This window comes from Pipistrellus kuhlii, unplaced genomic scaffold, assembly GCF_014108245.1.
Source record: "Pipistrellus kuhlii isolate mPipKuh1 unplaced genomic scaffold, mPipKuh1.p scaffold_m20_p_3, whole genome shotgun sequence".
Classification (NCBI taxonomy): Eukaryota; Metazoa; Chordata; class Mammalia; order Chiroptera; family Vespertilionidae; genus Pipistrellus; species Pipistrellus kuhlii.
Window position 1 is genome coordinate 26,879,923 of NW_023425529.1, and position 13,787 is coordinate 26,893,709.

General features: G+C 34.7%; 1 protein-coding gene across 11 annotated transcripts in view; it reads right to left on the bottom strand.

The window, feature by feature from the left end:
• SOX5 (SRY-box transcription factor 5) overlaps positions 1-13,787 on the bottom strand; it is a 941,098-nt gene that overhangs the window by 189,959 nt on the left and 737,352 nt on the right. For all 11 annotated transcript variants that reach the window (XM_045587843.1, XM_036455682.2, XM_045587842.1 and 8 more), the window contains 2 exons: positions 13,088-13,260; positions 8,837-8,905 (listed from right to left, as the gene is read on the bottom strand). In XM_045587843.1, coding sequence (XP_045443799.1) covers positions 8,837-8,905; positions 13,088-13,260 — 242 coding nt within the window. The remainder of the gene's footprint in view (positions 1-8,836; positions 8,906-13,087; positions 13,261-13,787) is intronic.

A 13,787-nucleotide genomic window follows, 5' to 3' on the forward strand; every position in this document is an offset into this window, starting at 1 on the left:
TACTGCCATAAGTTATCTTAATTCTTGTGATATGTATGTGAAATTACTTCCACAGAGTGCTAAATGTTTAAGAAGCAATGGGCTTTCATCAGTATAGTGCAAAGAACAAAATAATTTTTCAAATCATATTCAGCACAAAAAATGTTGGTTATCTATTTTAATGGCCCCATAAACATCTCTTTGAATCCCTGGAGAAAATTATTGGCTTGCTTGTTGTTATGTACACTACAGAGTGGGTAATGTGATCTCACTTTAATCATTGATACATTCAATAAATATTGTAAAGTTCTTATTATATGCCAGGAACTATTATAAGTACTTTCAGTTTAGTAGAAATCAAGACAGATAAAATATTTGACTCCACAGAGCTCATGGGCATGTATGTGTTGTGGTAGTGGTAGGGGTACAGAGAAAACACACAAATAAACAGAAATAGGAAATTAGTGCTATGAAGAAAAGGGACTTTTACTTACAGCCAAACTGTCAATTAGGAGTTTAAAAATGGAACATGGTTTGCATCTGCATATATTTTGAACATTTTTATTCCACACACTTTACATCCTATGCACCCCCTGCCCCTCCTTTTCTTTTAGGAAGTTCCTAGATGTGGTTCTGGAGCAAAACAAGGAAGGAAACCAAGGAGGAGAATGCTATTAGGAACAGTGATTCCAGCTCTGGAGAGCCGGACATGAACATCTGAGAATATCAGCTGGACTAACATGGCTAAACAAAAGCAGGAGCACAGAGGGCAAGGAAGCAGCTATCAAGGAAAGGGGGATTCTGGAGACTTGAATTATTTCTGATAATTCTTAGAAATCATAAGACAAATAATATGAGGGGGGAAATAAAGGCAAGTGGAAAGCACAAAGCTACTCATAAAGGAAATAAGGAGTATCTTATAAAAACTATTCAGAAAACAATATATAGATAATTTAATGTCCACACCATTTATTGATTTTCAACTTTTAGTATTAAGCAATAGGTAAAGCAATCGGGTATGTATCTATACATGTGTATACACACACACACACACACATAACACACACACACAATTTTGAGTAAACCTAGAGATAATGAAAATTGGCAACTGGGAATGAGGGAGGAGAAGTGCCATCCTCATCTGAGGAGGTAAGTTCAAAAGACACTATGTATAGTTGATTGAACAAAAAAAGAGGTGTAATCAAACTATTTAAAGTTTCAAAGTACTTATTGGAAGACCCTAAAATAATATATTTTGAGGTGAAAAGGGGGAATAGGAGGGAATGTCAGGATGGCAATATAGGAACTAGGTAAATTGTCCTCCTGTTTATAAGTTGGTGATATTTTAAGTTAAGTCAGCAATAGCACTGGAATCTATAATAATAAAAGTGTAATATGCTAATCAGACTGGATGACATTTTGGGTGAAGCTGGGGCTGCGAGAGAAGCCTTAGGTCACGGGTGCTGGAGGGAAGCCAGTGTTGGCAGCCTGGGGAAGGAAGGCCTACTCTTGCACAAATTTCGTGCATCGGGCCTCTAGTTATATTATAAAACTGATAACTAGTAAACTATGAGAAACAAAAGCTTTAATGATTTTATGTTTTTGTTTTTTTAATCCTCATCTGAGGACATTTTTCCATTGACTTTTAGAAAGAATGGAAGGGTGGGGGAGAGACACACAGAGAGAAACATCATCATTGATTGATTGCCTCCCACATTCAAGGGAGGTATGTGCCCTTGACCAGAATAGAACCTATGATCCTTTAGTTTAGGGGCCTATGCCAAACCAGCTTGGGCAAAACTTTTAATGTTTTAAATTGGTTCCTTCTGAGTAAAAATATTGGACACCACACAGCAGAGTGGGCTCTAAAAATGGACATATATGTGCATATCAACCTCTATCTCTAGCTACAAAGACACATTTGTATGCATAGAGAAATAACATGAATGACTGACATTTTAATCATTAGGTAATCATTAGGAAATGCATTTTTTTAAGGATTAAAAGTAGCTCCCTCTGAGTAAAATGAGACAGGCGCAGTCATTATAACTGCTCTTTTAGAAGAGATCACCTATCTTTTCAACTATCTTTCTGTTTCCATTAAGTACAAAAAAGAGGAATGCCATCTATAAAGTTTAGATCTCTGTATCTCCATATTTTCTCCCCTACTAATCTGTCTGAATGCCAAGAACTGCATCCTATCCAGTTTATTTTGTTTCATATGGCCAATCATTAGTTGGACCTCAAGGAGTTTATTCATTTCCTTCTCAGGTGGAAATGCTACCCTAATTGCATGGTGTTTATTCCTGGCATTTCCAGTTTTTTAAATAGACAAGGTTACTTTGCAATCTCTTTGTGCTCATATATGTGTGTGGGGTCTTGTTGAGGGGGGGTAAAATGTTTCCAACTTACCACACTCAGAGAAAGAAATCATAAACCAGCAGGTCAGTCAGGTACTATGCTTTCACGTTTAGCATTATTATATTTTCAATACAATATTTCAATGGATTTCATTCTGCATAATAATTTACTAAGAATTACCAAAACTCTTAATAAGCTCAGAGAACTTTGGCCCCAATAAAATGAAACCTTTGTCACAAATTGGTTGAGCCTATGACTACAACTTAATCATTCAATTGTACCTAAGTCAAATTGTATTTTTACTTTGAAAGAATAAGTTCCAAGTGGAAAAAACAACAACAACTCATTTTAAAACTTTGAGCCATTAAGCCTTAAATGGTAGAATATCGGTGAAATAAAAATGAGCTAAGACTCGAGAAGCTTGGAATCCAGCCATTGTTCCGCAAGTAACAACTTTTGTTGACATTGGGAAAATCTAACCTTGCTTGGGTTCAGCTTATGAATGTCCAAAGGAGAGCTAGGTCTAAAGAAAGGCTTTCTAAAAATCCCTTGCAGCTGAAACTGGTTTGGCTCAGTGGTAGAGCTTCGGTCTGTGGACTGAAAGGTCCCAGGTTCGATTCCGGTCAAGGGCATGTACATTGGTTGCGGGCACATCCCCGGTAAGGGGTGTGCAAGAGGCAACTGGTTGATGATTCTCTCTCATCAACGTTTTTAGCTCTCTATCCCTCTCTCCTCCTCTCTGTAAAAAATCAATAAAATATATTTAAAAAAATAAAAAATAAGTAAAAATCCCTTGCAATTCTAAAATTATATGAATTTGGAACACTGAAGGTACAGTTTTCAGTGGCTCCTGCAACATAGATTGTATTTTTTTCCCCTAGAAATTCTCCTTTTGCTGGTAGTAGTCATTAAATTGTCCATCATTAGAAATACAGAGAGACCTAGTTCCCTCTCTGATGATTTAGGCAGAAAATTTTAGCAATGTGTGCTCACTACATGCCAGGCATGATCCCATTTAATCCTCAAATTAACCAGGTGTGATTTGAGTATTGTAATTCCCATTATATAGATGGGAGTAATGAAACAGAGGGATTAAGTTACTTTCCCAAGATCATATAGATGAGGTGTGAAGATGCAGAGACTGAATTCAGGTATGTCTAATTCCAGAAAATGTGCTCTCATATACTTTTTTTTTGTTAAATTGTCTATATCAATAAAAATTGAAATACATATGCATGTGTTAAACCAATAAAAATTGAAATGTATATGCACATAAATCTCTCTTTATCTCTATCTGCAGAGACGTTTATCTGCATAGAGAAATAACATGAATGAATGAAAGACTATCATTAGGTAATCAGTAGGAGATGTATTAAAAAAAAAAAAAAGGATTTAAAAGTAGCTCCTGCTCAGTGAAATGAGTGTATTTAATTGAATGATTAAGTCATTATTAAAATTGTATTTCATAGAGTTAAATATATTTCTATACCACCTAAAGAACCAAGTTTTTTCCTACATACTGTGGAACATACACTAGAGAAGTAACAATGTAAAAGAACAAAGATTTGTTATTTGCCCTGCCTTTAGCTCCAGACAGAAACAACAGCCCAAAACTATCATCATACCTGAACATTTTTAATTTAGGAATCAGAAACAATGACAGGGAGTTATTAAATATCAATTATTTGCCCTCAAGAGAAAACAATGAACAAGAGTAGGAAAAATTTAACAGAAGGGGAAATGAAACAAATTTGTGGAATCTCTTATGAAAATTCTAACACTGAAATTTCAGTATGGGGATCATGATGAGTATTCCTTTAACAAGAAGTACAATATCTTTAAATTTGCCCTTAAAAATATTGTAAATGGATTTCATAGTAAAACATGTTTTGACTTGGCCTTATTAGATGCTAATAAAAACCTTAAATTCCATTATTATTAAAATAGAGTAAAACATTTAAAACTAGGACATGCTTCCCCAGCCAAAAGCTATAGAAACTCTATCCCATACAATGCTTCAATATAAAAGGGAAACTGGGTCTCCAGGGACATTCACTTTATTGCCATAATGAAAGTTCATAGAGGTCACATTCATTTACTTTAAAAATGTTTGGTAACAGTGAACCAGGTCAAGATGAACCACGGGTCTAGGATCATTATTGGGAACATAAACCATCTAACTATCAGTATTAGAAATGATTTAATATAAAAGCTAGATTAGTCAGAATATAAAATTACTAAAAATTGGCCATGGTAGACAGAAGCAATACAGTAGAAACCTTACCCTCAAAAAATCTAGAAAGATATTTTTCTCTGACACATTTATACATTTGTACTAATGTACTACTAATGTGCATTAAAAGTTACCCAAATAGGAAGTAAGTAGGAATATAAAAAATGTTCTTTCTTTAAGGACAATTAAAGGAAACATTGCCAACTAGTAAAAAAAAAAAAAAAAAAAAAAAAAGGAGACTGAAAATTCTTGATGTTCCTAAAATTAAGAATCTCATAAAGAAATGATACAGTTCTAGAGGGATAATAGGATATTTCTGGCATTAAGATATGATTTTCTTTGTAGAGTGAACTGGTTTATGATGTTACAAAGGATAACATAAAACTTTATTAATTCTTCTTTTAATCCTGAGTTATGTATTAACCTGGAAACAACTTTAACTTGAAATTCTAATTCTCTATAAGGAAGTAAAGTAGACTGTATTTTCAGTGCAATTAGAATAATGCAATTTTAGAGCCAAGGATGGTTTTTATAAAGAGAAAAATATGGATCATGAAGAACTGATCCTAAGTTATTAAGAAAAACTGTTATTTAATAATTCCTATGGCATTTTCTCTTCAAAAAAGTACTTGAGTAAAACCTACCACCACTCTTTTCATTTGGAGTTGAAAAAAATAGAATTAACAGGTCCTGATAAGTTTTACTTGATATGGCATTAGAATACCAGTATGTGAATGTGTTTGCATACAGACACATACACACTTGTTCATACATTGTAAAAATTAAATGACATGTACTTCAAATGAAATAAACATGTCTAAATTAACCTCTCCTTTACAGACATCTCAGTAAAAGAATGAGAAAAATGTTGGGGAATGTCTTCTTCAGTTATTTAACATATCCCTCGAGTGTGACAATTTCTCCTGCTTTCTTACCATGTAACCCACAAAGCAGATCTGTCTAACAAATTTAAGGTATTGTATGCCTTTACCAATATTTGGACCAAGTTAATGTCATATATTTCAATTGAAACCAAAATTTTAAGGGAAGTCTTTTTTGTGTGTGGAATAGAAACACTGATGTCTGCTATTCTATCAATAAAGGAATTACAACACATATTTTTCTAAAGTCCAAAGCAACAACAGAATAAAACATCAAAGAAAATGCAATCAAGATGAATAATGTAAATTGGTATGCTTATTTCTACAAGGTTTTAAAGCTCCATATTTAAGAAAGAAATAAAGTAGCTCAAATTCAAAATATGTACATATTTTCTGATATTAAAGACATTTTAATCTATGATAAATATTCTTATGCGAGCATTTGATTACATATGCATTCACAAAACATTATTTTATAATAAAATTTGCTATATAATTGACTGCCTTCTATTGTAGCAGGTTTGAGTTTTGCTGTTCTTCCTACTTGACGTATGCTGATGAAGAAAATGTGGAAAGAAGAGAAGAAAGAGAAAACATTCTCAAAAATATGGTAAAGATTTATGTGTAAATAGCAGCATCTATTCTACCTTCTTAATCTTTTATTTCTACATTTACCAGTATATTAGTGCCTCTCATAACCGTTTGAACAATCTCTCAACAGACAATTTTAAATATATTATGCATTTTATAACTATTAAGTGCTTGTAAGACTGCACCAAATTAACAATTTATAAAATATGCTTTAGAACTATGGTTTTAGTTAATGAATATACCAAAAGCTGTGAAAATGAATTCCTTTCAGATTATCAGTCTTGCTCAGTACTTATTTTTACCTGGAATATTTCCTACTTCCCAAACTCTTTCTTAAAGTAATAACTTGATGGATGTTGACTCTGTCAGTATCATTTATCTGTACTAAAACTAGAAAGAGGGGAAAACACACAGATATAATATCTCAACATCTCTCTTAATGTTTTTCCCAAATTACCATCAGTGTGACCTTATTCCCTTTAGGGACTAATGGGTATGCGGTTTTTTCACTCTGGGAACTAGTGGAAGCCAGCAGCTTAACATTTTGATCAAATGAAATTCTAAGCTTTTAAATTGCTCATACTTAGCAAAATTTCTATTAACCATCAGAAAACTTTGTCTCTGATCCTAGCTCTACTTGTAACTAGTTGTGTGATGTTGGGCAGGTCATTAAACTTGGCTTGAATCCATCCATTTCAATGCTTGGTCATTATAACAGAACTTAAAATCCACATTATATATATATATATATATATATATATGTGTGTATATATATATATACATATATATATATATACATATATATATATATATATATAGTGTTCATAATTATAAAATAATTTAAAAAAAGGAACGGAAGATGATGATTACATTTAAGTGGTCAAACAAAGCTTAGCCTTCTACATATTTAAATATGGGGTTAGATACATTTTTGCAATTCTGCTTAACAAAGGACTCTCTCAGTCTCATAAAAATTTGTAAAAATTCAGAACTTTTGGTACCTTCATCAAACTATAGTAAAATCAAATGGTTTGCAAAGGGCAACATCACTGATTATACAATAGAATTGTGCCTTATTTATATTGAGAACTTGCCATAACATTTTTTGTTATAATAAGTTTTCAATAATGAAAAACATTTTAAATCTGATACCATCAACTAAAACTATACTCAAAGTCATCATACTTAGACTAAACATGGAAATCCAATGAACAGTTTTAAACTATTGAGCAACCACACTCCTGATAGAACATAATCCATTAGAAATATGCTTCTAATAATCACAGTTAAGGAAGGTGAATATTTTGTTTGGATCATCTCACTGAGGCTGTGACCGGTTCACTGAAATCTCAGGGAGAACAAGAATGAATAAACCCTGTGGGCTATATAATCCAGAAAAAAATAAATTAGATACAGTGGAATAAACTCTGTTGACAAAGAAGTCTAAACATGATTAACAAATGAATTTTTTTGACACATTTTCTTCCATCTTTTATGATACCCACTTTTAATAAAATATATTGGGTTCTCAAGGTAAAACTTCAAGAGTACGATAAATGTTTCCCCACATAATCTGACTGCAAATCTAATAGTGGCTTCCAGGTGGATGATGTTACACAGGGTTAGATTCATAGATCCATGACTCAGGTTCCTTTCCTTGCTAGTCACAGCAAGTATGTACTGACCACTTACTATATTCGTATTGATATTACACTAAAGCCACCCATCCATGGCTTCATTAAATCCTCATAAACACTCCATGAAATAAGTGCTTCCAGAAAAGGAATTTTTAGGAAGGGGTACAAATTCTGTCCAAGTTCGTGACACTAGTGTCAGAGACAAGACATCACTGGCAAGGTATTTTTTCCTGTTGTTACCAGTACAACTGCTTTCTTTGTTCTTAATTGATGCTTCTCATCATTGTGAATTTCCACATAAGAAAAATATGGAGGTTATAAATTCCACTGTCTATACTAAGGGTAAGATTCTACTTGAACAGCAAATCATTATGTTTTCTAACTTCAACCTTTATTGTACACGGCTCTTGAGCATACAGCACAGTTCTTACTGCCATGACTAAATGAAAACCCATTCTACCTTTCTGCTTTGTTTCCCCTGCATTTCCACCACTAAGAACACATTCATGGCACATTTTCCATAAGAAACAACAGAGAAAATTAAACCTTTCTAACATTAACTTCCCTTCAATATGGGATGAAAATTGTGGTCAGCCTGCTTAGACTGAAACTCCCTGACACAGGAGGGCCCATGACAGGGTCACTGCTGTATCATTCTCCTGGCACAGGAGGAAACACAGCATGAATTACCGTATTTTTCGGACCATAAGACGCTCCGGACCATAAGACACACCAGTTTTTAGAGAAGGGAAATGAAGAAAAAAAGATTCTGAAACAAATAGTGTCCTAAAATATATTATGTGCATTAAAACCCAATATCACAGTCATAAACACATGTAATCAACCCTGTAAAGTAAACAGCAGCATTTAGAACCATTTTAGAGCCGGGCAAGCACACAGAGACCACACAGAGCCGAGCAAGTAAAAAACCTTTTTTTTTAAAGTATATGTGTAGGCTATATTTGGACCATAAGACGCAGGGACTTTTTCCCCCCACTTCTGGGGGGAAAAAAGTGCGTCTTATGGTCCGAAAAATACGGTAGGTTGAAAGTAATTTTTACTCTATAGACCATTTCAATCAGGTACATCTAAAAAATAAGAAACAAATATACATTTTTTTAATTGGGAGAATGTATGAAATTATGATTTCTGACCTGGATCTGTTGCTGAAGCAAATTGATTTTGTGTTGTTGCTGCAGAAGTTGCTGCTGCTGTCTGGCAATCTGTGGAGAAATAGCACATGGGACAATTTAAAGTGTATACATCAGTCCTATGGGAAAATTATCAATGTTCTGTTTCTCAAAGTTTGATCTGACACTGATTATTAAGATGATGCAAATAGATATGCTTGTGCCTGTACAGTACCAGAGGTTTCTCATTAAGTAGATCAGTTAAGACATTCAATCTTCAGGAACCATCATGGCTCTTTGGGCCTAAAATGAATGATGCCCCAAGACACTACAACAGTGATCTAATCCAGTATGAAATGTTCATTTCAAAAATCCCACTTCCTGGCAATATCTTAAAAATGTACTATCTCTGACATTTTCAGTTGTTTTCTATGAGAGTATGGATGAAACAGGGGGATTTTGTGACCCAGGAATTCAGAGTAGCACAATCTATTGTAAGATGCTTTACTTCTTAGTGAGGTTTTGTGTTTGTTGGTTGTGTTTTGGTAAATACTGTCCTCATTTCTGCCTCTAAGCTGCCAACTCCTCAACATACTCCATTCTGATTCCTGCTCCCATTTTCAACTAAAATGATTCTTAATCAAGTCACCAGTCACTTCCATTTTGTAAACTGAGAACTGATTTTTAGTCCTTACATTTTGACCTATCAACAGAATGCAACACTCAAAGCTTTCAGTGGTTCCCGCACCTTCTTCCTTGACTCCTAGTACACCACGCTGTCCTGATTTTAATCCTAAGTCTCAGTCTGTTCCTTCTCAGTCGCCTTTGAAGGCTTTATCCACTGTTGCAGTGCTATAAGGCTTAATTTTAGATGTAATTCTTTTCCCTCTATACCTATTCCCATATGTAGTCCAAGTGCTTATAAACTTATTTCTGCAGACTAGACCTTTGCGGCAAGCTTCAGACCCACTTATCCAATGTCATTCCCAAAGGCACTTCAAATTCAACAAAACTAAACTCAGTTGTGTCATCCGAAAGATAGCCATCTGAAATGCCAGCAACTAGCACCATCATGCGTTATTTGCTCTGATAATATCCTCTTACTTATTATGTACGATGGTATGGGTCATGAATATTTTGCTCACCATTTGCAAAAAGCCTGAATAGTTAATGCAGAATGCTTGATTGAATACACAAGAAGAGAATTTTAAAACACCTTATTGCATCATAAAGGATAGGCTACCTTCTCATGAGAATGTAACATAACTCTCCTATAAGCAAGCACTGGTTCTTATCCTCATCATTGCCATTTTCATTAAAAAGTGTATTTTTTTGAATTCAGTATCGGAAAGCTAAAAATTCAGGATAAAATACAAGTAAAGTCCTTTACTATGAATGAAAGAAAGGGGATGGATCTGCCTGGCTGCACAATGAACTTTCTATTTCCCTTATGGACATCAATACAACTATGTTTATTGTAATGTTTTCTTTTATCTTAGGAATATAGTAAAAACATTTTTTTATGCAGAAAGGTAGGAAAGGAGATAGTAGAAAAGATAAAATGAAATTCATTTTTTTCGCCTAAGTCCTGTTCCCACACCCCAATATTTTAATTGATATTAAGGATTTATCAAGAAACTGACCCCTTCATACCATTTCATCCTTCTTCCTATTCCAAGTTACTGTTCCCTCTTGCCTGAATTATTGTGATAGCCTCCTATTTGCTCTTTCTTCTTCTGTCATTGTTCCTCACAACCTATTATAAACCTGCATCTAGAGAGATCATTTGACAAGGTAAATTGGTATTTTTTGAATAGATGAATGTGGAATGGGGCTTATGATCTGGTGGAAAGGCTGATCAGTGAACAAGATCATTAGCATCTCTAAGGGCTATCAGAGGAAGACTAGAGTATGCAGAGGAGGCATGTGCTGTATACTAAGTAGGGAGTGTTAAGAGGAGAGTCAGAAAAGAAACTCTCAGGAGAAGATGAATCTAACTTGTATCTTAACGAAAAAATACTAAATGTCATTCAGAGATATCCCCGTGTCCTGATGAAAAGAGAAGTGACCACAGTGTGTTGACTACACATGTCAGAAATGCATGGAGGAGAGGACCTGGGAGAGCAGATGGGCTCTGGAAATCTGACCTGCGGCCCTCAGGAGGGGTCTTCTCACAGGCTGGGTAGGCATCACTGCCTGGCATCTCTCCAACATAGGGAAGACATTCTGGAAAAACTTAAGGATTTCTCAAGATCAAAGGAGAATGTCAGAGAAAGTAAAACATTCTAGAACCTTGTGATGATATTTGGGGATGGGCCAGAATGTGAAAGAGAAAGAAAGGAGCCTTGCTTTCCATTAGTGATTGCTCAGAGTTTTAGGGACTCTCAACCCACCGAAGTGGGGATTTTTTTTTTTACAGAGAAATAACCCTATCTGAGCTCCAGTTTCAGAGGCTACCAGGATTTTCTAGAATTCAGATGTCTGATGGTACTGAAAATTAAAAAAATACATGAAAAGACGTGTTTTTCTAGACTATCATAGGCTAGCATTCTGAACTGTTTTATTGTAGGAGGGTAATGCAAGAGAAATATGGGCCATAGCCAATAACAGGCCAAATATATATTAAAATAAAATGATGAAACATTTCAGTAAAAATAAAAATGTCATCTTTCAAGCAGATATGAACCACCAAGTAGAGAGGATAATTTGAAAATAGGGCATCTCTTCAAATATATTCTGAATATTTCTTTACCCCTTTCAACTATGCTAGTTTACATTTTGAGAGCAGTTTGGAACGTTTGACAGTATTGAGTACCTCTGACTAAAGAATGACTCTACTCCAATATGGATGGTGAGTGTATTGAGCACAAACATAGGATGTTATCCCTCTAAAAGATGCACCATCTCTATATGGACAATTAGTATCCTCTACTTTCCCTTCTCATTAATAGCAATTTTTGTTTAAGAATCAGTTCTTATGCTTTGTTACCAGTTTCTCACTATGTATAAGTTCTTCTATATGTCATTTCTGACTATCTGATTTCTGCTACAAAAGCTCCATAGAAGCCACATATTAAAACCAACAATAAGAATCTAAATGACAAATATAATAGATTCTTCTAAATTTGTTCATTTTCCACTCTTCAGCAGCTATATATCAGTATCTCCAAGTATCTACCCTTAGTTCATGTCCATTTTCTCATGATTTCACCCATTCTCTAAGTCAAGGCCTATGAACCTGCTATTTCTATGAAACACTCAGGGCTCAAGATATTAATATGGCCGTGTCTTGTGTGTCATTTCAATTTGAGCCTAAATGCTTGATCCAGTCACCCTAGCTAAGAAATACTGCCTGGACATACAAGTAACTATTTATCCAATTATTCTTCTTATATTTCTTCAAATAACTTACCACTACTTGAGATTATTTTGTTAGTTTCTTTTTCTTTGTTAATCACCTCTTTCCACTGGAATTTGGGCTTTGTCTTTCTGGTTAACTGAGGTAGCCTCAGCAGTTAGCTAGCTCAGTGCCAGGCACATAAGAAGGACTTGATTGAAAATGAATAAAAATTATCTACTCCAGTGTATTGAACTACCATGTCTATGTAGATGATCTAAGACATTTAAGTCAGATCTCCCTTGATTGGTATTTCTACCTTTCTCTCACTTACCTGTAGAGGGATAACCTGACAACAGCTCTAATTCAACACCATATAGTCAGCTGCTGTTCCAACGTAGCCCTCCCCCTGATCTTCCCTATGGCTCAACACTTTTCTTCTGCCAGTTGCCCACTCAAAAATTCAACTAAACGTAAATCTTCCACCTGTTTATTGCTTTCTTCTTTTCTTTTTCCATGGTCAACGCCCTATCTAGTTTAGATTCTCACTCATTTTTATTATCTAAAATTCCTGCCCCATAATTGAAATTTTACTTTACATGGTGAATCCTACCTATTCTTCAAAGCTCCATAACAAACACCTGTTTCATGAAATCTTTCATGCTCCTGACTAGAAATGTTCTCTTGACTCTCCACAGTTTTTGGTACTTCTCTCATGACCTATCAGCACCTTGATTGTCATTACTTCCATGTTACTCACAACTAAAGCAGTGGATAGCTTTCTTCAGATCAGTGTGCTTTGCCTTTGCCTTTTTACTTATTTATGTGGGCAAAAGGGGAGAGGGGCTTGAAATGATCTTTGTATGCCTAGGGGAATGGCATAGTAGCAGGCAAAACCAAGCCTGAGGAAATTGACTATGTCTCTATTTCTTACTCACCTGTTCTTGCTGCTGCTTGGCCAGCTCCATTTGCTGGCGTTGTTTCTCAATCTGAGATGCAGCCAGTTTCTTCTGCTCATCATGGGCAGCTAACAACTGCTCTCGCAGACTGGTCAGCTGATTGATCATACCCATAAGCTGCCTCTCCTTCTCAGCTAGGCTTTCAGGAGTTCCTGAATATAACACAGCAAGAAAACATAGGAGAAGAGAAAAATGAGAAGAGAATTCTTCAATGGCAATGATTCTATTGTATTGAGAACTATTCCAAATGTAAGGTTCTGCACACAAATCAACATGGTTTTGTTTTTTTTTTAGATTTTAACTCAATAGTAAAATGTCATCATTATTTACCCATCATGAAATATCAGAATAAATAAATGTTTTGATTTTTTTATATAACAAGTAATAATCTATACTCCCCCCCTTTTATTTCACAAGTAAACTGTAGGCTGACTAGCTATTATTTTTAATGTTCTATGTTGAGGCTTGATGGACATAAGAAGTATAAAGTAAAAAGAGGTCTAAAACACAGTGCATGAACCTAATTATCTTTTAAATCAAATTAAAGAGGCAATACAAAGACATGAATATTTAATAACCATAATTATTTTATTTTATCTTATTGATTTCAGAGAGAGGAAGGGAGGGAGAGGATGGGATAGAAACATCAATGTTAAAAGAAAATCATTGATTGACTGCT